The sequence below is a fragment of the Erithacus rubecula genome (genome assembly GCF_903797595.1).
Source record: "Erithacus rubecula genome assembly, chromosome: 2".
NCBI classification, from domain to species: domain Eukaryota; kingdom Metazoa; phylum Chordata; class Aves; order Passeriformes; family Muscicapidae; genus Erithacus; species Erithacus rubecula.
In genome coordinates this window covers 24,030,899-24,055,367 of record NC_136685.1, presented here as the reverse complement: position 1 = coordinate 24,055,367, position 24,469 = coordinate 24,030,899, and the positions used below count along the sequence as shown (strand labels likewise).

General features: G+C 39.2%; 1 protein-coding gene across 2 annotated transcripts; it reads right to left on the bottom strand.

Moving 5' to 3' along the window:
- Nucleotides 1-896: 896 nt before the first annotated feature.
- On the bottom strand, nt 897-24,139 carry BEND6 (BEN domain containing 6). Of its 2 annotated transcripts, XM_079298662.1 has the most exons (10): nt 24,007-24,139; nt 21,830-21,984; nt 10,372-10,600; nt 10,130-10,275; nt 9,529-9,627; nt 8,909-9,086; nt 7,260-7,477; nt 5,771-5,963; nt 3,813-3,951; nt 897-1,327 (listed from the first exon to the last, which is right to left on the bottom strand). In XM_079298662.1, the coding sequence occupies exons 3-10, from the start codon at nt 10,565-10,567 to the stop codon at nt 1,060-1,062; spliced, it is 1,437 nt and encodes a 478-aa protein (XP_079154788.1). In that variant the 5' UTR covers nt 10,568-10,600; nt 21,830-21,984; nt 24,007-24,139; the 3' UTR covers nt 897-1,059. The 2 variants fall into 2 exon arrangements, with proteins under 2 accessions (XP_079154788.1, XP_079154789.1); XM_079298663.1 differs by lacking the exons at nt 9,529-9,627; nt 24,007-24,139 and having other exon boundaries at nt 21,830-21,955.
- Between the last annotated feature and the right edge of the window lie 330 nt (nt 24,140-24,469).

Genomic DNA, 24,469 nt, shown 5'->3' with positions numbered 1-24,469 from the left:
TCCACTCTTCCTCCTCATGCTCTTAAAGGGTTTGTGTGACAGCCAGCTGCTTCCTGGAAGAACTGGCATCAGATCTCAAGGGGAACTGCCCAGACACTGGGATTTTTCTGATTGTAGTCCCATGAGGAATATTCTGCCTGTTCACCCTTTCTCTAAGCAAAGGGTAGCATACTACAAACAAAACACAGGGAGTAGAAGCTGGCAGGCAACTCTGTCCTTTACTAGGTGCTTCTGCTGAAGTATCTTCTATTTCTCAACTGAAGGGACCTGGCATCCTTATCCTATGTACCTGATGGTCAGGGAAGAAAGTAAGAACCAGCAAAATACCAGCAGCAGAATCCCTGTAGGAGAATGGCTTCCATAACTAAACAAGCTCTCCTGGAGGACTCTTCCCTGAGCTAAAAAGGAACATGGCTTCTTCCATTGTCTGTCTACTTTGAGAGGTTAAAAAACAACTGCTTCTTTCCTGTGCATATCTTGAAAGTTGTAGTTTCATTGCACTAAGAAAGTTTTTTTGTTTTCCAAGTTAATAGCAGCCTTAAACATCTATTTTATTTCTTCTCCTCTGCTCATGTGGCCCTGTGCTTTCTACTCCTGTGCTGGCCACAGTGTTCATTTCATTTTTCTCTCCATATCACTGTATCTTTTTTGCATTCATATACAATAGCTGTCTATGATCGGTTAAGCAGTTTTCACTCAGCTGTCCAGGTGAAAGCAAGGTAAATTATGGTTCCTTGTATATATTCTTTTGGTAGTACTTTAAATAATGTTTTTCTTCTAACTAAGGGGAACTCTATTTGTATTCTTTCTTACAAGTTTTAATTACTGCATAACATGCATATATCTTATAACATCTTAAATCCAAAGATATTAATATGCCTTCATTTTTTTTCATAGAGTATGGGATTTTCATTTGTTTGAGAAAAATGTTCTCAGGCTTCTATCTCTGTCCACTGTTGGACACTACCATATATCTAGTACAATTTAGATATTGTTTGTTTTTCATTTTATACTGCTTCTTAATCGTTGAGTATGTGAGCTGGAATGAAACACCTTCTGTTATTCCTTGTCTGAGTTCCTGAGATCCTGTCCACAACGCTGGCTGGGAGAGGGCGCTGGTGAGCTGCTGGCGAGTTGAGACTCCGCCTTAGAAGAAGTGGCTTTGGGACACTCCTGCTGACCTTCTGGGGCAGGAGCTGGAGGAGCCAGGCAGCTGTCACTCTGCTGAAGTTGTGCATTAGCGGCTGGTGAATCATCATCCTGCTGGTCTTGTGTACAAGGAGGAACAGCCGAAGAGTTGATGCCCTGAGGAGCAGCTGTTGAACCACTGTTGAGACAATTTATAATTAAGTTTGAGATATTAACATTAAATGTGCAATTAGTACTTAGTTTCCGAGCTGCTGAGTTTGTTTAGTAGCTAGTTAAACAGTTTTCTTCACTCTCACATTGCCCTTTTCCTTGTTTCACCCCAGCTTCATGGATCTGAGATGGAAACTTGTCTGTCTCATTGGATTTGACTCCAATTTTTTTTCTCTTGAATCCGAATTCTACTCTGGGAAAAGGTGGAGGAGATGGGTAAGGAAGAAGTAGCAGCAAGGGAGGAAATAAAAGATGCAGCATCACCAGTTTTTAAAGTTAGTAACTTGTGTGGATAGGTGGTTACTAAAACTACTGCACAACATAATTTTCTCTACCCCTCTCTGTATTGCATTGCTGGAAGGTGGACTGAAGGAGTAACAGTGAGATTGTGAGCACTTTTAAATTGTTTTACTTTTCTTACCAAGAATGTGTGTCATCTGAGTTAAAGGAGTCACCAAGTTATCTTGATTATTTATATGGTGCTTAACTGCTTTGACAGTGAGGGAATGCTTAACCAATGTAAAAAAAAAAATCCATTATAAATGCTTCAGTTCAAAAGACACTATTCAGGCAATGGATGTTGGACTGGATCTTACATAAAGACTGATCAATAACAGACACAAGGGCATTTTTAAAATATTGAAAGTGCATTTTTAAAATATTGAGTTTAAACTGGAAGGTCTATAGGCAGTACTAAATAACAATCCAGAATTATTTTAGTGTAGTCAAGGTCTTCCTATCAAGGCTTCAGGAATACTGTGTACATTAGAAGACTCAGGAATTAGCAAAATGTATGGATCCATCTGATGAAGATAAAGAATTAAAATATTTAAGGTTTTAATACTTTCAAAGAAGACAAAATGTGTGGTTTTGTGCTATTATTTTTCATGCCTGACAAGGAAAAATACTGCAGTGAATCACTGCATACTATATGTAACAAATACACAGGACCTTTGATTTATGAAGTCTTCTCATCTCTAGGAGAAAAGCATTAATACAGTAAACTATTTTTGCCAGGCTGGTGCATTTGTTTATTGTTTCCAAATGGAAAAACCTTTGTATGTGGACTTTCTTAACAGACATTCTGTAAATATTTCTGAAGTAATAATTCACAGACCACTGGTGGTCCATGGAGTGCTACCTGGTGGCTTAGAAAGGAATTTTAGAAACAAAGCACTACTGCTTGTTAAACCTTTGTATCATAACATAGTCAAATAGCTTGGGGTGCTTCTTAATTGTTGTTTTTGGGGGTTTTTTTTGTTTTGCTGTGTTGATTCTTTTTCTTATTAAGTGTCTTACAGTTGCAAATTTGGATTTTAAAAACATGCAGGAGATAAGTGAACCAGGAAGAAGAAAATGTTAGTTCAGTATTGGAAGTCTGAGTAAGGACAAATCTCTTTTCCCTGTCACCCTATTTTAATCTCATGTCCTGTTTCTTGCTCATTTCTTATCAGGTTCTTGAGGAGAGGCTGAGGCAGCTGGGCCTGTTTAGCCTCAAGCTGATCATATCTACATGCACGAATGCCTGATGGGAGAGTGTAAAGATGGAGGCTCTTCTCAGTGGGGCCCAGTGGTAGAAGCAGAGGCAATGGCAGAGATGGAAACACAGGAGGTCCTGTCTGAGCATCAGGAAACACTGTGAGCATGGTGGAGCAGTGGCACAGAGAGGTGGTGGAGTCCCCTCTGCCTTTGCAGCTACTCAACCAAACTGTCCATGGCTCTGAGCAGCCTGGTCTGGGTGACCCTGCTTGGAGCAGCAGGGGCTGGACCAGGCAGCCTGCAGAGGTCCCTTCCAGCCCCACCATTCTGTGATATGTACAGCTGGTGTATGTGGAAACTGCTGTGCAAATAGCTGGCTTCACCAACCATAGCCATGAGTTTGGCAATTTTATATTACTTTCATTCACAAGGCAAAAACACCCATAACAGGTAAGATGTTATTTAATAATTCCTCTGACACAATAATTTAAGACTTTTGGCAGTAGTTGATTGCCTGCTTAGCTCTCCTACAGTACTCTTAAAATATGCACCGAAGAGGTGTGATTTTCTTTATATTCACTTGTGGGTTAATTGGGGTACAATAGGTGACATGAAAATGGAATTGACTGGTCTCTGGTGAGCCAGAGAATAATAACAAAGGTAAATAATGCCAAATCTAAAATAGATACATTGAGCAAAGCAACTCCATACATTTATTTCTGTTTTCTTCTCATTTAATAGTGCTGCTTTTTCTGGAACCAATAACTATTTTTGTGCACTAATGTTAAACTGGACTGCTCCTGTATTACATACTTTTTGTACAAGGTTATGGAAATATTTATTGGCTTGGTAGTGCATATACCAAATAGGTAAATATGTATTATTATCTGAATTTTAAGACTGCTTTTAGATTTTACTACTATTAAGTAATATGCAGAATTACACAGTGCAGGCATATTTTTTATTTGACTTACCAAAAGCTATGTTTCTGAAAAGCACCTGAGTTAAGATCTTTGCTTAAAATTGGCTTCTTGGTGCAGTTGTTCAGTTTTTGTCCCATCATTCGCCTAATTAAAGCATCATCTGTGTTTGGAAACAACTGTTTTGTAATTCCTGAAAAATAAAGAGATTATATATATATATGGAACCTCCAAATCAGGGAAACAAGAGATATTTAATAAAAAATATAGTTCTTGTATCTTTTAAAGTTCCAGCTACTTCAGCTTCCAGTCTAGTTACTTCACTATATTTACAAACTCCTTCATAGATTTTACATATGCCAGCTCCTGTTTTCCTTTGTGCCTTCCACATTGCTGTGCCTGCTTTTGGCAGACTCAAAAGGAACTCCAGGGCCACAAGGGCTTCTGTAGTGAGTGATTTGTGCATGCTAATCATCAGTCCTTATGTTCTGTTCTTGATCAGAGTCCTTTTCCTATCCTCATCAGTCCTTATGAGTCTGATTCTTAGGGTTTTTTTTTCCTCATTAATTTTCATTTGCAGGTAATGTCACCTTTTCTAAAAATTTCCTTTCTGTTTTCCCTGGCTACATTTTTTGAATGCAATAGTAACAGGACTCAACATGAGCAATGTGATTCCTGCTGCCTTCTTTTCCATTATCTTCCTTCCCCTTGATTTCCCTGCCCTTTCATTCCATTTTATTTTGAAGTCCTACAATTTCCATCTTCTTTAAATAACCTGATCTACTAAGTCATTTTCTACAGTCCTAGATCTCCCAAGCTTCCTTCTAATTTCTCTTGTATAATGTTGACACTTTTCTGTTTAAATTCCAGAGTATTCTCTTTTACCTTAATGAAATTCTTTGATTTCTTTATAGGCTTTGTCACTGAATTTTCCACAACATGCTGTATTCCATGTCCTGATTACCTTCTCTGCTTCCCTTTTCAGTGTTGCCTAGGCCCTATTAGGATTTAGAATCATAACATCATTTGGTTTGGAAAAAAACCCCACTATGATTGAGTCCAACCATTTTTCTCATCCCATTAAATATTTTTCATTTTTCTCAAAAGTTGTTCTGAAACTGTCTCATCTTACTGTGTCTCAATGTATTTTTTTTTACCATCCTCCACACTTTCCTTTTATCTCTCTTGACTTTGGGCCTTTTTTCTAATAAGGTTATTAAGGAAAAAAGGTTTTTTTAAGTGATAACTTTTGAAACTGCTGGCTAACTTCAATAAAACTGTACTAAGTACAGGAACTGCAGCTAAACTGAGAAGGGAACCAAGAGAACTTCAGAAGTCCAAAGCAATGGCAATGGGGGAGGAATTACAGTAATTAATGCTATATTGTTTTAGTATGTAGCTATAGGTGTGAATCCAATTAAAATTTGGCTTCATAAGCTCACAAAATGCTGTTTTCTTTAAAGCTGATACTTCCATCTGAAATTATTTTCTGTCCTATGCACCATATATTTTCTTCAGTAAACCTCAGCATAAATCAAATTTTGTTTGCTTCTCTGATCACTATTTCTGTCTTCTATACAGGCTCATTTTGCCTCTAGCACTATTTAAAATGTCAGAATTCATAACATTCACTAAACTTCAGAACACAGCAGACATGATTTAAAATTTGATCCAAGTGTATCCTCTTTTTGCCTTCCCTTATCTGATATCATCATGCTCCAAGTTTGACTGTTGCAGGTTAACCTTGCAAGGGCTAAAAAAAATTTACAATATCACTGTGCCTGAGCAGTCACCTGAATAAAACCCACAGAATTCCCACAGTAGAAATACTGCTACTTGGTATTTCACTGGCAATATTTTTAACAGATGGTTTAAAAAAGCAGGTAGCTGAAGAAGGAAATAGGAAGCAGCTCATCACCTGAGTAGACCAGCTGTTAAATATGACAGTCCCTCCCTCCAAGAAAGCCCCCTGTCAAGTCAGAGCCACCTTGAGTAAGTTAAGAAGTCATCACCTATGATTTCCTGAACTTCATTCTGATTCATAGCTGGTTTTGCCGCTTTATCCTTTGAAGAGGAGGACTTTGCACCTGTCAGGCTGTGTGTAGCCATGTATTCATGTGTATAAAGTGCTTGCATCAAGTCATTTATAAATTTTTGAGGTTTGCTCTTGTTACAAAGTGCAATCTGCCACTTTTCGATCTTGAACTGGAAAACAAAATTGGTCACAGGCATAACTAATTGCAGTTTTCTAGAAATATTATATAGTATTACCACTGAAATATCCTTTTCATTTTCTATTTTTAAACCACAATTTCGAAAGCAATCTCTGCAAATGGTGTGCTTGAGGTAACACCACACTTGCATAGTGCTCAGCATCTGAGACTATGCACACAGCTTGATTGTTTCCCAGGAGGAAGTGTGGGGCAGACTAAGGACCCCATGCATCCCAGCAAACCCTTCCATCCTTGTTACTGGCTAGTGGAGACAGGACACGTTCAGACACAGCAAAACCCTTCTGCTTGCACTCCATGCAGGCTGGCTGTGGTCCAGTTCTGGCATGGTTTCTGTTCTGCCTTGGTAGCATGGCACTGTGCCCAAGCAAATATTCCTGCCTGTGAGCAGACATGCCCTAAGAACTGTGACATCTGGTGCTGGGCTTTGACAGTGGCTTCTGCAAGCAGCAGTGGTACAGCCTAAGAATTTGAACTCTCCTAACAGGCAATTTTGAGCTACCTCTATGAAGTAAGGCAAATTGCTCAGAAAATTAGGTCTTTTTATTTCTTTGAAAGTCAAATTCTGTGGTTTGCAATATGCAGTCAAAACATACCACGATAATTCTTAACAGACTTCTTTGGATTTTAGCACTCTATGACAACACACAAGAATGATTTGCATGGATTAGCATGACCCAATGCATAATAATGTTTATGTAAATTGTGAATGCAGACGCTAGAATAATTTTTTTGGTTGTGCCTTCATTTTTTTCATGTACAGCCTCTGTACCTTAGATCTGTCAATCTTTTATAATTGCAGAGAATAAGGGAATTTCTTTACTCAGTATCTCTGTGTACATGTATTTCTATTTAACTGCTGGCCAGTTTTGGAACAGGAGAAGAATCATAACACCCTCCAATTAAAAATTAACAGTTTGAACAGACTGCTGGTGTTCTTAGATTATCCTTCAAATACTATCACTCCCCTTTGGCATCCAAACAATTAGACTGGAAGTTATCTTGGTATTTTTTTCATGCGTCCATATTCTGCTCTGAGCCACAGATATGCAAGGTCACTGAAATTAAAGTGAATTTGAGAGTGAACAGGACACTGAATAAAAGCTTGTGCTTCTCATGGAAAGAGCATTCTGCACAAAAGGAGCTCCTTAGTCATGTTATCAATGCAATGATGACAAATTATTTTACTGATGGTTATTTTTATATTATGCTATGGCAGTAAACATTATACTGTATAAATTTTTATGCCTGAAATGGCCTTTTAACTGACCTGTTTTTCAGTCTGTTGCTCCTCATCTTCCACATTCAAAGTTATTGGTGAGCTGGAGTTACTATGCATAGCTGCATAGGAATCTGCTAAAGGGTTGTGTGATGCCTTCCAAACAGCATGTGGATGCAGACTGGACGTGGATGACGTCACTCCCCCTTTCAGCAGTGCTTCAGCCATCCCCACCAGCTCCTCAAAATGACTGACTGCCTGTGGCAACACTGAAATCAGATGAAAAGTGAGAGGTAAAATAGTAATTGAAGCTTTCAGACTCCAGTTACATAAGCAGGGATATTTTTGCAATTAGATTCCTGTCATAATGCAAAAGACTCAAAGTAGTCAGCAAAGACACTTCAATATACTTTCCTCCTCCTCCTCTCTCAAATGCTTTCCTGCCTTTCTGCTGTCCCCACCCATGAATATCTGACCTCAGATTCTAGAATAGATCAGTTCAGTGCAAGGAACTGAGCAACTATTAGTTTATGCCCATCATAGCACAAAACAGATTATTTTTCTTTTTACAGTCTCAAAATTTCTACAAGTCCATAAAGCTACTGAATATGGGCTAAGTGATGTCTGATTATTTTTCCTTCAAAGAAGTTACACATACTGCAGAGGCTTTTCCTTTTTTTTAATCTATAGAGAATATGTTTTGAATAACTTTTGCTCAAAGTAATAGTTTCAAATATAAACTTTTATTGCATCCATTAAGAAGAATCAATGCAGAGCAAAAAGGATGCAAAAGGTGACATATCAGCAAGATACAGAATCACTAAATTACAGAAAATGCTGTAAAAGACTAAGATAATTGCTCAGGATGCAGGGTAAATTGACTTATATGTGTGAGAAAAGTTGTCAGACACTAAGAAAATGTTTACAAATAATATTTAAAAAGGTGGAGATGAATTATTCAAACCAAGATGAATAACATAAGAAATGCAGTCATGTGAGAAATGAAAATGATAAACAGTTGCAAAATCATCTGACAATAAAAAAAACAGATACCAGATTGTCTAGGGATGGTATGGTGTAGCTGGTAAGGGAAGGAGTAAATCCTCTTTAAACCTTATTCATTCACTAAGGGTTTGAAATGTTGGGCTCAGTTTTGGCTGCCTCAGAGTAAGGGACAGGGACAAGTGAAAGGTTTTTTCAAGATGACCAATAAGAGATGAAGGGTTCATTTACAGCGGAACAAAATATCTCTGGGAAAGAATTAAATTTGGTTCATCTGAAACTGACTCAGGTTGTCAGTAATGAGGAATCACCAAAACAATTAGAAATTCAGCAATTTCAGAATAAATGAAATATCAATTGAGCAAGAAAACTGCTAGTAAATAAGGTTAGTTGGTCAGAGAACTATTTGAGTTTAGCCAATGCTTACACAGCATACAGAAAGGTTCTCTTGGGAACAACTGGCAGGATTTAGACAGATTTTTTTCATTTCTATCTCTATGATTGCATGGCCTCTGTGTAAGACAGTAAGTGCTGCTGGAATTGAATGCTGCCATGTATCACAGACTTTGATGCTAATGGTAGGCCTTGATCATGTCAGGTGCTTGAGCATCCATAATTCCCATCCAAATGGCCTCTTATAAATCAAGCTTTTTCTGACCTTCAGGCTTTCCTCTTCATCAAAATACTTCTGACTTTACCTTGAAGCATCACCAGGGACTGCCTCAGGCGGCAGTTTTCTCTCATGGTATCTGTCAGCTTCCTCTTGAGACTTTTAATTTTGGCACATAGTTCTACCTTGGAGAGTTGAAATAAAGGCTCTTCATCATCACTGCTACTTTCACTATATAGAAAGTTGCTTCCTGAATATGGTTCTCTCTGAAAAAAAACCCCAAACAACTGTGATATCTAGAGCAACAACAACATAAAATCAAAGCATCAAAACCAGCATTAAAATATCTATTTTATATATATATCTATTTTATATGTATTTATATAAATATATATGAATAGATATATAAAGTATCTATTATATTAAAATACATTTTAAAATTCTCTTGCATAAACACACTCGGTACATTTCAATAAAAGCTGTTACCAAACAGAGCTATTAGTATTCTTACTGAAGTTAAAAATGAAAGGTCAGTGTAATATGTAACTGTTAGGTACCTTTGTCTCTGTTCTGTCTTCACCAATTTTACAAAGCTGAATTTTTTAAAACTGTTAACTTCACTATGGCAAAAATCCTATCCCTTCCTCAAAAATACCTTTTAAACTGCTTCTGCTTAATACATTAAAATTGCTGAAAATGGATGTTTACCTGTTTGTTAATTAAAGATGTTTCAAATTGACTCAGGATGTTGGCAGGAGCAGATGCCTGCAATGATTTCTTTCTTTTTATATGTTTCATCATCTTCCCCTGCAAAAAGTGCATAACAGTGCCTTTGCATTCCTATAGAGTCTTTCATTACAGTATTTTATAATATTCCATACATTTTTATTCACTGTGCACTTGACATTAATAGTTTTAAAAAATGTATTTATAACTTTGTCAACTTTTATGTTTTCCTTCCCTATATTTTGTCACTGCAGATCTCAGCACAAGGCACCTCAGAATACCTGGTCCCTTCCCTTTTTTACACACTTGTCAGATTTCTGTCTTATGGGCGAAAATGCAATGAAGCTACAAAGCATGAAAACCTTGAATAACATTCATCTCTTGACACAGAGAGGGACAAAATCCATTTGCCTAAGTAATAATTCTGACAGGTTATTGTGCTGAGGTACCATGTGAAGGCTGCCTGTATTCCTACCTTTCCTATAAATCTTTTGTGTGTTATATCATGAAGGATCAATAGTTACAGTCTATTTCATTCCTTTATGGACCTAACAATATAAAGCACATAAAGATATAAACTCACCTTTTCTTTATCCAGGTCACTGTCCTCACTTTCTGAGAATATCATTTCTATCCTCTTCCTCTTGCCTTTTCCAAGGACTTGTATTTTTGTGATTTCATCTGCTCGTAATATCTTTTGCATCATTTCCACCAGCTCTTGGGGGTCATCTGAAATGATGGAAAGGAAAAGGGCCAAATCCCTATGAGGCAATATACCTTAAAAGCATGTTTAATATCAGACAAATGTTCTGGAACTGCACTCACCACTCATGTACACAACTTTCACCAGGTGCTTCTCTGTCTTTCTTTCTCCCACAGGCCAGTTTACTAGTACATGCTCATTAGGTTTTAGAAGTCTTTCTAGTTCGCTGTCATTACAGGGAAGGTCCTGTATCCATGAAGTCTCTCCAATTTGCAGTGAATTATCATTTACAAAATCAAACAGCGTGAATTTTTTCATTGTTAAGTAGCTTTCTTGTCACACAGACACTTCCTGAAGGACATCATAGGAAAAAAGGAAGTTACTGTATCATAACACAGGGATGTTACAAGAACACTTTAAAAAGTCCCAAACAACCTCCTTTTGCTAGATATTTGTAATTACCTTGAATGAAAATATCCTAAGAAAGTGAAAACTATCCAAGCAGTGAGTTGTATCCCCCTTGAAAGATGGGAGATGGTCTGTTTAACACCTGTACATCAGACATTTGCCTCCAAAACTATGCACAGAAAACAGCTTTTACTCACAGAGTCATGGCTCCCATATTACTTCTGTGTTCAATATGGCTGGGATCTTTACTACTACTACAACATTTCTCTCAATATAATTTTTAGTCCAGCCTCTGACTAAAAGATACAGGTGTAATAGAACCTTTCCCTAAAACGAAGGTAAGTGCTAGCTATACATGCTCTTAAGTGGGATGTATAGTTATAATTTTATGGGCAGGAAGACAAATGCAGCCACAGAAAACCAACCCAGAACTACCCAGGACAACTGAGTGGGTGAGGTATGACACATTCTGGCAGTGGAAAACTTGATGTACAAAAGAAATGACAGGCTAAGGAGTGGAAGAGAGCTGGGCTGCTTCATGAGGAACAACAGCAACAAGAAGAACCCAAACCCAAATACACAGTTAAAACATTTGCTTCATAAAATAATACTTTTAAAGCAACATGCCATTCTGAGCTTTTTAAAGCACTGAATTTCTCTACCAGGAGGAGGGAACAAGTTGTACTTTGAGTTTTATTTTCTCAATTAGGCTGATAGCCTTTCACAAGAGTGTAAATTCTACTGGAAATGTAATCAGTTCTTTTAAGTATTGTTATTATTCTCAGAGAAGATAATTTCTACTTTAAAATTCTTAAATCAATATATAGAAAATCTGATTTTCAAACCTGAATCTCCTTTCCAGCAAACATATGGTCAATTCAAAAAGGTGAAATACTTTTAGAGCTGAAAACTGATGAAATTCTAGATGTGACAGTGTGATTTGCGATTGACTTGGCCTCAATCAGTCAGGAGCAGATTTAGTGCCTCATGAAGAGGCTGTCAAAAAGGTAACTCAGAGGTAGAAAAGGAGAATTACATAGGGCTATTGTGTCAAAGTGAGAATATCTGGCTGCACGGCTCTATGAAGTAATGTCAATTTGTTTGCAGAAGCCCAGTTTGCCACTATTCCATGTCTGCTATGCCTCAACAGAGCTTGCTTTCCATACAGGAGTGAACTTGTTAATTTGCAAAAGACAGCTGCAGTCTTGTCAACATGTTTACTGATTCAATGGGGCAAGCAGTATAAATAAGAAATCATCATTAAAAGGAGTATTAAATCAGGATTTTATGCAGAATGTGTTTAGTGCGATAGCAGTAGGATTGTTAAGTATTGCCTCACTGGAGAAAGGAGGCTGTGTTTGCAGGAACTGCCATTACTTGTCTTTAAAGATCAAAAAACATCTATCTCATGCAAAATCTGGAAGTGGAAGCAGCCTGAGTATCTCTGCCTAGCATGACTCGCCAGAGATCTCATTCTGCCACTGATCCATACTGGGTGGATCCTAGTACCACAGACAGGGGTCATTCAAATGCATAAACATATAGACAAAACAGAACCCAAAGTTTCAGCACTGACCTCACTATGGACAGGTAAGGTCTAAACTGGAATTGCTTGTTTGAACAATAAAATACCAGATTTGAAACGGGTGGAATATGCAATCAGTTGAGCATCACTAGTCTTCCTTCTTTTTCAAAATGCTTTTGAGCATATACTTCACTTAGCTTAACATTACTCATCTGGCTCAAAGATTTACTTCTGCTTCTGATTAACCCAGCAATCTCCACCACCCAGTTCTTTTTTCTCAAAGTACTTTCATATTTCCCCCCTTGGCCTTGGCAGTTGTGAGCTACTTCTCTACCCTCCTTAAAGCCCACATAAGAGCAATAGAATTACAGCAAAGTTAGAGCTGCCAGTGTGCTAACAACTGATTGATTGACTTCTATATTTTTTAATGTTTCCCTGCAGTCCTCTAACAGTTTGTCTTTTGTCTCTCATTTTGTATTGAGACAAATATTCTCAGAGCCATGGGACATTCCTGTGGTCTGAACTTATACAGGGTTAGCAAGCCAGCCCAGGACTTCCAGAGGTACACTGAATACACAGGCTGTTCACAGCATGCAGGGCAAGTGATGATTCCCCACAGCACTAGGGCTGGTAACATACACATGGTGCCAATATCATGCACATCAGGACCAAGTCCAACAGCTTTTGGAAGATATCAGGCTTGTCTACATTTTTAAACAGCTTCATGGAGTCAATGGAAACATGGATTTCTGGATGTTCAGAGCCCATGAGAGCAGCCAGGGGCCACTGGTAGACACTGTGAAGCACATGGACAACAAAATATTTCTTTACACCAGGCAAGCACCAGGATCCATGAAAATGCATCCTGACACTTTAAGCTAAGGATAATTTTTACCATGGTTATGGCAGGACATGGAGCTCAGCAATTTATCTACATTATACATAAAGCTCTGAGCTGACAAGATTCTTGCCTGTGGTCAGAGGGTGTACTAGCAGCTAAAGCAATTTCACTAAGGGCCTTAACAGCTGCCATATTCTCTCAGCATGCTGAGAGAAGGAATGTTCCTGCTGTTTATGAAGGGACTAAGCCAGGAAAGCAGTTGAGGGGCAGCAACAGCAACTGGCCAGGCCCCCTTTTCTCTGCTGCAGCTCTACTGGACATAAGCCCAACTGCTTGTGTTATGGGTAAAACGATGAAATGTGAACAGTGTAGTAGTTGGTTGTTAGTATTTTTATATTATGGAGCAACTCCTTCAGCTCCTGCAGTAGACATTAATGAAACGATGTCTTTTCACAGAATTTATTGTGACAATCCATGGGCCCTGGGGATAACACCTAACTGTCTGCTGGCATCATCTCTAGCCAGTGATTAAAGGAAATGGAAAGGTAGAACAAAATGTCTCTAATAAGGGAGAGGAATAGTGAAACACTTCGCTTCTTGGAAGAGAAGCCATGCAGTGTTTTCTCACCCTGACTTTCCACAGGAATCAACGTGAACCTACTCCAAGTCAGGACTGCTGGAGATACTTCCCTCTAAAATCTTATTTGCCAAAATAGATCAAAGCCAAAATATAATGTATCATCAGAAAACAAACAAAATAACTTGGGGACTGGGATTAACCTTACCGAGCTTTTATTGCCTAAAAAGGGAGAGGTTGTCTAGCCACATTTGGCTCAGTCACTGTAGAAAGGGAGGTGATTCATCTCACCCTATGATATGTGTCTAAAAGACAGCAGATTACTTCCTGTATGGGAGAGCCTATTTCTCTCCACCAGCTACTCAGTGGCTACAGAGTTGGTGAGCCTCCTTACAGAAGCTGGCCTGGTCCAACCCATCTTGTATTAGCTTTTTTTTGTTTTGAATGGATTTTGAATAGTAGGATGGATTCCAGTATTCCAGCAGAAGCTATAGAAAGCCAAAAGGTGGCATGTAAAATCCATTAAAGTGTATGTGGTTCTCAGTTTTAAATCTTTCTAACATAGTTCTGCAAGTCATCAAGTAAGATTTCTGACACTGAATGCTTTGTTCAGTGTTTCATTTGCAGGCAACATAATCATTCATAGCCATTACTCTGTGTGCAGCTACTAACCACAGAGACAATTATATGACCTTTGAAAGCTACTTATGCTTTACAAGTTACTTAATTCTGCTATATGCTCCATTTGAAAACACTACTGGTATAAGTAATACTGAAATGCAAATTTATGATTTTTCACAGTTCTGGTCATTTGTAAAAGGGGAAAAAAGAAAAAGGAAGGAGCCATATAATTTTAAAGTTCTGCAGAGGAAATATTAATTGGACTCAATTTTTACAAACTTGTTAACACCTCACATACTGCACAAATGCTATAAATTTGTAATCATGATATTGTTACTAAGCAACACAAAAAGCCAGAACCAAACCAAACAAAAAACCACACAAGAAATCCCAAGCCACCAAAAATCCACAAACATCACTTAAAGACATATCTCACCCTTTGTCTGACAGTCTGTTCCACTCAGCCAGAGAATGGCAGATGGCATGCTGAGATCATTATTTCTCTTTTCTTTCAGTAAACACAGTGCAAAGTGTTACAAGTTTACAACATGAGATTGTGTACCCACTTGACAAGTCTGATTCTGTTGGCTTAAAACTGGGCTTTGACACTGGATTCAGCAATCAAGGAACTGCACCACAACCATGTACCACAGATCCATAATTATGGTAAATGGTCATGCTTGCTACAGAGTTGCCTTAAGTCAGTCAATGTTAGCTGATGTTCAAGGCCAGAGACATGCAACTCTGCAAAACAGAGCAGTGAGCTTTTCTTTTGTTAGTGCATAGACATGGATTCAAAGATTTTGATGGAATGTGTTGCGTGAACCTTTCCAATCATTCAGTATCTATACATATGAGCACACAACAATTGCAAAATGGTATGACCAAACTCAAAGTCAAAGAAGGATCATGGTTAAATGATCTAATTGGCTAAGCCTCACACCATTGTGGAGAGAAATTTTGAAAACAAACATGTATGTGCTGATTGTCATCATAGTAATCATGGTATTTGTGCCTTGTCTATTTCAGTGTATCCAACAGAGGGTTGACAAAGCTGTCAACGAAGTGTTCATGGTTCCCTATTTTCAAATTCCAACAAGTGAAGAACTGATAAGACTGGTTGAGAAAAACATGAGATGTGTCCCTGCTTATCTTATACCCAGCTGGAGCAAGGTGTAAGGACTGAACAATAGATACCTGGGTGAAGTGGAAGTCTCAGAGAGGCCCCAGAGAAAACCTGCACCTCTCTAGCTGTGCATAACCAGCCTTGTGATAAATGTTGTCCTTTAAGGAGAAAAGGATGCACTCAAAGACTTTCTAGTGAAGGTCAGACAGCCTTTACTGCCACCTCAGCAGGTGGAGGAGGACCAAAGTGTTTATTCTACCTTTTGTGTCAACTATAAATTCTACTGAAAATAACCAAGACCCTCATTAAGCCTTTTTGCATATTAACTTTTACATCCTAAGAATGCAAATGAAGAGAAATGAAAACACACATGTATGATCATAACCATCAGAACTACACCTAAAACAAAGGAAAGGATGGTTTGGGGTAAAGAAAGAAAAAGAGAGGGGAAACACCTCTGCTTACTTGGGATCCATTGATGGACTGTCCTCCTCACCTGAAAGATGCCTCTAGGTGAGTTTTGTGCCTCCAGTGCATTTTAAAGTGCTGTAAATATTTTTATATTTCTATCTATATATCACTAATAGATCTCTGTTACTATCACCTGCAGTTGTGATAGACTGTAGTTACTGCAATGCTATCACCAGCAATCCTGAACCTGTTTTCCTGTTACTTCAGGAAACTGTACTTTTTGTGAATCTGGACTGTGAAATTTTTTATTGAACTCAGATCTATAGTATTGAACTGATAAACTGCACTATTTGTAAGTCTGTGATCCTACAATTTCTTACTGAACTCAGCCAGGCTGGTGATGCTGAATCAGCCCTAAACAGAAACTAAGCCCAGTTCCTCTGATTTCAGAGGACCAGGTGAAATGCAAGGGGGTTTATTTTAGGCCAAATGACTGCAGCCTTAATGAAATACATAATAAATATATAATAAAGCTAATATTTTATTATGTACTAATATTTTATATTATTTATCCTCTGAGTTCAGCTTTCAATTATCCCTGTTTTCCTTGGAAAACAGACAATATACCAAACCAAAACCCAAACCTAACTAGTCTTAAAATTAAACTACCTCTAAAAACCAATTTATTTCCAATTCAGCATGATAAGTGGTAGTGACAGATTTGGTTTGTGTTATTTAGACTGTGACATTTTACATTGAACTTGTCAGAATATTAAATACAAATTGTTGATGGAAAACTTGGGCTGCACTGAAGTTTCAAAATTTGCAGTAGCAAGTATATGATGGAAAACATGACCATATTTAAATAAGCTATAAGCCCTGTTGTAGGTTCTATTAGTTTTTACCTGATACCAGTGTAAGATTTAGTAATTAATTCAGTGGAATTAGGTGCTGTCAGAATACAAAAGTGTGTAACTGCTCAAAAGATTTACAGTGCAATATCTTAGTCATTTCTGGGAAAAGATGATTCAAAACCACAAATCAGCTGCTCTTAGCTGAGAAATACAGACTACAGATTTTCCAGAATCATCAGTATCACTGTGTTCCAAATTCAGCTGGGAATCTAGGAGAGCATGTATCAGAACACTACTGCAACTCTTAAGACTATAAATGCACAGAAATTACCACAGAAATGATCCACTAAATGAACTTATCTTCCACAGGAAGATGAAACTCTGATTTCATTCCTGATGTTCAAGAGGTCACTTCCTCATTGCAGATCATTATCCTGGTGTGACTCACTGTGAAATAACCTAAGATACTTTTCTAAGAAGTGATGCTATTCATGGTAAAGCAGCAGGTCTGGCCTTATTTACCCAGATGGCCTCCTTGACTTTAAAGCCTCAGCAGCATTTACAACTCACAGGATTACACAGAGAACTTCATGCAAACCTTGTACCACATTCTAAAACAATTAAGTGACCCAAAGAATTCATGAAGCCATTCTTATTTTTCACAACAGTAACCTCCTCCTACATTTTAGCAACCTAGGAGTTCTATAAAATAATACTAATATCTAAATATGCCAAAGTCCTCTGAAGGACTTGAAGCTTGAAGAAATCTATTGGAAAAATGCTGATTTTTGCATCAAATGATTAATTTTATTTGTTAAATTGAGCGATGGGAATCATGAATAATGAATTGTGAATAATGAATTTTTTAACAGGTATATTTAGTATGTCTGGAAGTACTAAACTTTTGTTCTAACCAATAATTTATTCAACTACGAGTGAAACTTGGCATTCATTTTAATGGATTCCAAGATAAGCTAGCATCATTACTGTGTTTCCAGTGCAGTGTTCAGTTCTAGATGAAGATGCTTACATTGAGGTGTCACTGGTGCACCAGGTGTCTTAAGCTATTGCTGTAATCACTGGAGGTGCAGGGGTCAATTTGGCTTTCTAAGCCAGTGTCTAGCACCACTGTTACTTGCTTGGCCTTCAGCTGCTAGTCTAGAAGCACAAATCTTTCACTGTTTTTTTTTAAATCACAACTATCATCCTTTTGGAGATGTCTCAGCCTTGATCAGCTCCAACAGTCATAAGTGTGAAGCCCCTATTCAACACAGTTAAAGCTTCCTGGAGAGCAATTCAGCTTTTTTCAGCTGATGTAGGGTTCAATTCTGTAGCCTAAAAATAAATGCATGGTGCAATCTTAGATACCATAAATTATTATGCCTGGCCTCCAGCTGCCTCTTCTGATGGGCACAGACTTGACACAGGGCTTGGACCCTTTTCTGGGCTTACAATGGTGATGGCTAACTCTAGGCATCTCAAATGGCACTAAACACAAATTCAGGGAATGCTTTGTTCTCTGAGCCTCAGTGATTTACCCAAGTTTAAATAGGAGCCTGGATATCTCATGTGCCTATAAACCATGTCCATTTATTTATCTGTATTTTAATCCCACTTTCAGTGAAAGATTCACATTAAGATAATAAGATGCCAACTAAGATGCAGGAAGCTATCTTAATTCTGCTTGACATTAGTATCTTTATTAAATAGCTATTTCACAGCTGACAGATGGAGAACTAATACTCTCTTGAATTTGCTTGTTCATAAATGCCATGCACAACAAAATGTATTAATGTACAGACCAAGAAATAAATCTCCTTATTTATTGAACTGCATGAAATACCTATGGCTACAGGAGTTTGAATAATTCCAAGAAAGCTCTTTCCATGCAGGTTAATATATTTAAACACTTAGAAGCAATAAGTAGTCTGGAAGTCAAGGAGTAAGGAGTCAACATGGCTCTATAAAGTCAAACAGTTGGCTGTACTCATTATGACCTTGGGCTTGGGTAATCCAGTGCAATCCATTTTAACAGCTCCCAAATTATAAACATTAAAAAACAGTGATGCATCACTTATCTTGTCTAAAAATGTTTATGGGATCATTAGAGAAAGCTTGACCACATGCAGATCTGTGCTGAGGAGCAATAATTGTGCACTTTCTCCATGCAACAGCCCAAGCAGTCAAATAACCTTTTCCTAAAGGGCTGAAAAAATATTAGACATACCTTCTGTATGCAACTAATGCACTTTCAAAATGGACTTATTCAAACAAACCCTCTAATAACCTGATATGAGAGATTATGGGAGGAGGCATCTTACTTTTTTTATAAGGTAGTAGAAACTATATTTTTCATTCTACCCTAGAGCATTACTGTTGGTGACCTTATCCCTTCGACTCTTAAAAGCAAAGAAGTGAAATAGAAGCTAGAAAATTCCAGGCTTGATTTTTGGTCAGTATTAAATAACTTAGCAGCATCTTTACTGTACCTACTTCTATGTCTTTACTGACTGTCATAGGTGAGTACCATAGATGAGACGTCATGCCTGATCAATACTCAAAGTGCTTGCTCTTTTGCTCCAAAGCTCTTCCCCAATTGCTCTGGTTTTCAGCATTTTGGTAGGTAGAAGGAAAAAAAAAATCCTCATTACTATTAAAGGTCATGAACTAGAAAAACAGACATATATATTGTCCTCTTACTTCAGGGAATATTGCTTCAACTAAGAGTAATTCTGCACACACTTAAGAGAATTAACAGCAGCACATCTTCCCTGCAAGGATAAAATCCTCAAAACTTACTAGAGCTATTTTTTCCCCTCCTGTAAAATTAAAGGTCTTTTTACTGTATGCAGTTCAACCCAACTATAAAGTAATATAATAGTGGAATGATCAGTGTTGTATATCAGCCTGAAACAATCCTTAAACAACTTTCAATTATATAGTTAAAATACTAATGAAGTGCAATTCCCCCCTGGATGTAAGGCCACATACAGATTGACAACTGCTACACTAAACACTGCCAAAAACGAATACAGAGCAAGTTTCAACCAAGGACAAAGAGGCACATTGCTGCTGTAATAAAAAAAAAGTGCCATAGGAGCTTCAGCAGTATATTTCCATCTAGGCTCAAGAACAGCCTCTCTGCATATAAAGTCAATTTATGCTCACAGGATTCCTGCTAGCATTTTTCCAGCAACACTGTAAGTCATGAATGTACAACTGTATGGCTCAGTCTCCACTTGGTTTATGTTCAGTCTAATAAACAGAGAGAATTTAAATACACAAGATGTTTGAGCTGATAAACTCACAAAATAAGGACAATAACCTCTGCATATATAAAGCTGACAAGAATTTGGTTTTACATGGTCACCTATGACACCTGGAGAAGGCAAAATGCTCCAGCCATGGAGGGCTTTAGACTGTAGCACTGGAATCAGAGTTTGGTCTTGGGTAAATCATACAACCTTTCAATTGATAGTTCACCTTTTCTTTTCAATGAATCTGAAATAATAATACACATTTACTGATTTTCAGACACTGTAAGAATTACCTAATGCTAGTGTGCCTTTTAACCATACAAAGCACTATATGGAGTAAACAATTTAGCAAGTCTCGCAGAATGAAGATTTGTAATAACCTTGCTGAATTTAGAACATATTATTTCACATAACAGATTTCTTTTCAATGTGTTGCCTATATCAAGCCAGAAAGTGTTATTCTTTCAGCTGAAGAAAGTGTTTTATAAGGTTTAATAATTTACCAGAAACTCTCACAACATTTCCTATGCTACGTTTGAGCTGCTAGGGTAGCACTGATGGCATCATGTAAGTAGAACATAGAGGGGAAAAGTCAATTATTTCATTGAAAGAAGTTGATAACACTCAGATACGTTGATGTCTTCTGTATTTTCTTTGCTTGCTGCTTTGGTTTAAACTGTATTTTCTTTGGTTCTTGTTTGATGAGGAAAACCCAAATATTTTGTTAGAAAGTATTAGATGATTAGAGAACCCTTCTAACCAGTTAAGTAGTCATTTAGGCAGAATATTTTACTCAAATATAATTAATTAGTACAAACACAGTCCTCAAAGCATATCTACATGCCAGTGAAAAGAGATGATCTTACCCCTTCACTTACTCAGCTACTTTTCTGAAATTATTTAATGCATAATCTCATATTCTTATGTCCTCATCACCAGATCCAGCATATGACCTTTATTCCCTCAACTCACTGACACAGGGAGTGTAACAGCTGTACAATGAGGTCTGCAGGAGCAGAGAGGTGCCTTCACAGAGCTGTGGAGTGCCCTTGAATCCCATGGCTCACACTGGGGGAGGTCACCACACCTCTGCAGACATGCCATCACATTTTCTTTTTGCAATTTTTCTTGCCTGTCAGCCTAACCTATGACACTCAGCTAGAATTTTTAGTTTCTTTTAAAATATGTGTCTGAACATCACCTAAATTATCAAGGACTATGCACTAGCCCAGAGACTGCTGCAATTGTGCAAGCAGGACAAGGGTCAGGGAAGAAAGGATCTCCTCCTTCAGCCTTGCTGGCAAGATTGCTAAGTCAGAACAGGCTATCATGAGAGACTGGCTGAAAGAATATTTGAGGCTAACACTGCCTTATCTCCCTGCAGGAGGGCTGCTGCTGCTACAGCACATTCCCTGTTCAACTCTTACATTACTGCAGTTTGGCACAATTTCCATGTTGTTTCCCTGCCTCAGGCGACTTGGGAAAATAGGTAAACTGCATTCAAGAGTAACTGTAACCACAGAAACATCCTCCTGTGCCTTTCCACTTTTCCAAACATTTGCTGGTCACCTCTTCTCTGTGGGTTCTCTGAAGCAGAACTTTCCTTTTTGATCCCTCTGCCCAAGTAATTCACCACCTCACCCCTCAGCACTGCTCAAGTGAAAGGCTGCTTCCCTCACTGCCACCAAAAATTTCAGTTGTGCCAGTGATTTGTCACGGCTCTCTTTGCCTATGGTCCCCATCAAAGCAAGCATCTGCAGGACCCTGCATCCTACCTGCTCACAACTCTGCCAAAGTGCACTCACATTATGTGTACTCTGAAATGGCAGCAGGACCCCTTGCTTGTTGCAGAATTAATAACTGCCTTCTTAGATTACAAAACACTTAATTCTACTTCTCAACAACTTCTGACCTCCCCTCCCATTCCACTCCCTGTGATCACAGTTTCAAGATTTGTTACCTTCTTTTACTTCTCTGCAATGCCTTCACCTCCAGGGTTTCCCTTCTGAGGTCAAATCTCAGATGAGAGGTTTTGTTTTAACCTTCTCTCTTCATTTCTTTTGTCTTCTCTGCTTATCATCCTTATGATTTAGGAAAAGTCCCCTAAAAAACATTCTGTAAAGAATCTTAGATTAAAGTGTGATACTTACAAAACTTCTCTTAAATTCTCTTTATTACTATTTGGGGGGAAAAAATCTATCCACATATAATTTGCTTTTTTTGTAATGTGAAGTAAGTTCAGCAACTTAAACTTCCTTCACCATGGAAGTAATATTTTAACCACACTACCATACCCTGCAGTATTTAACAAGCATAGAGCAGTAATGAATATAAAGAAAGACTGAGCAGCAATTTGATGTACATGTGAAATAGTTGATTCAAAAGCCTGGAGCAGCAGCTCTCTGAAAAATCATGCATGTCAGCATTTCTTGTACTAAACTGTACTCTGTTTTGCATTTGAAAAAAAAAATTGAGCAGCTGTCACGAAATTCACTATATCATTTTTGATAACCATTATCCTCAAGACACCAGTGAGCTCTAGTCTCTTAGAAGGGAAAAGCTATAAACCTTAAACTAAAAAGCTTTCACTAGAGATTTGTCTGTCAGATGATTTCTATGCACTGTTACCCGGGAACAATGTGAGAAGAACCCTTCCCCCTCGGTTCTCTGCGATTTACCGTGCAATCACTGCCGTGCTACTTTTGCTCCATCATCCCACTCTGAAACAATACATCAGTGCAGGGCTAAAGGTGTCAAAAAGTTTCCTGCTCCCGCAGTATCCTGCAGCGTGGCACTGCAGCATGATGCCGGGAGGATCACACCAATTTGCTTCATGTTTCAGTGAGGTAACGTGGACTGTTTGAATAATCTCCAGGTAATCTGCATCAAAACCATTCTACTGCAGTGTACTGCGGTATTAGGAAAGATTTCAATATTGCACCACGTGATGCAACACAACCTTACAGCATTTGGCAGCTTCTAGGCTGTGAGGGAAAGCTTGGAATCCGTGGCTGCAATGTAGCAACTTTCCATTTTACAAAGTAATAGGACAGACTATTTTGGCTCACTCTGTTGGTGTATAACATGAAATGATACAAAAATCCTAAAATAAATTATTATAGACCTAAAACACTTTTTTTTTTTTTTTTTTTTTTTTTTTTTTTTTTTTTTTTTACTTATGTCCCCTGCTATCTTTTAATGATAACAGATTTCTATAACCTGAAGGGTACAGTAAAGTGTTACCCAGTAAAGTGTTAGCCCGGTGATAAATTATTTTTACTAATCTAGAGACTATTCTTCCTTTTCTTATTTAAGCTATCACAGATACATTTGCCTCTCTGTCTTTCCAGCTTGCATATTTTAAATTTAACTCAAATTTATACATATGCTTTTCTGTAGCTTCAGGTCGGTCATTTAAAGCAGAAACATTTCAATGTTTCTCCAATATTTACAGAGACATTTTAATTATTTCTACAAAGTTTTGGAAATGCTCTTCAATTTTATGTGCTGACATCAAAGATCCATGAAAAGCACACGAGTTTTGCCTTGAATGAACCTTTTCCCCCAGTAAGGTGAGTAAATGCAATATTGCAAAATGGTACCTGGCTATATATTGCATGGTGAGTGATTTCTTTACAGCAAGTGGGTTTTTTTCTGCGTGTCTGTGAGGGAGTTTAGAGCTGCATTTCCAAATACCTTTGAAAAGTCTTTGGGAGTCTGGACTATCACAGTAACAACTAGAGGGGTAGAAACAGCACCGTAGGTGAACTCTCGGTATCATCTGCACCAGTACCGGCACATGGCAGGATTTGATGCTGCGGCCGGCGGCGAGCGAAGGGCACGGGCTGACATTGGCGGCAGCGCAGCGGCTGCAGTTTCCCGCAGCCCCGCAGGTGCTGCTGCTCCCGCTGTGCACAGCGCACTGCCCCGTCCTGCAGTGCCGGGGCAGCCCCGCACGCGGCCCCGGTCACCTTGTCGGGATGGATCTCTGTCATTTCCCAATCCCTTCCCCCGGGGTGCAGGGTACGCACTGACCCCCTTCCTTCCCCCGCGGACCCGCGTGGCGCTCGCCGCTGCCGACACCCCGCGCCCCTCGGCCGCAGCTTTGCCCCCTTTTCCCCGGGGGTCCCCCGGTACCTCTCAGCAGCCATTTTCCGGCTCTCAGCAGCTCCAGCGGTGATGTCACCGGCCGAGTCCCCTCGGCGGCGGGATGCACCGCTCCTTCCCCTCTCCTGGCACCGCCGGCACCTTCTCCTCCTTTCTCCTCCTCGTCCTCCTCCTCCCGTGCTGCTGCCGCCCCGCCCCGCCCCGCCGTGCCGCGCCGCTGCCATGCGGCTCTGCCCGCCCCGCCCCGCCCGCCGCTGCCCGCGGCGCTCCGGCTCTGCCCGCCGCTGCCCGCTCCCGGCCGCGCTGCACCGAGGGGCAGCCCCACCGCACCAGCGCCGGCTGCTGAGTCACGGCCTGAATCCCATCCCGCTCCTCCTCCTCCTTCTCCTCCTCCTCCGCCCCCGCGCCGCCGCCTCCCGCCCGGCCGCCGGCTCCAGCGGCGGTGCCGGCGGCGATGCCCGCCCCGCTGCCGGGGGGAGAGGCTGCCCGGCGC

Coding starts and splice junctions, on each gene's coding strand:
- BEND6 (XM_079298662.1), bottom strand. CDS start 10,567: ATGAAAAAATTCACGCTGTTTGATTTTGTAAATGATAATTCACTGCAA. Junction 10,276..10,371: donor GAAAGTTGTGTACATGAGTG/GTGAGTGCAGTT, acceptor CCATCATTTCAG/ATGACCCCCAAGAGCTGGTG. Junction 5,964..7,259: donor AGCAACAGACTGAAAAACAG/GTCAGTTAAAAG, acceptor TTTGTTTTCCAG/TTCAAGATCGAAAAGTGGCA.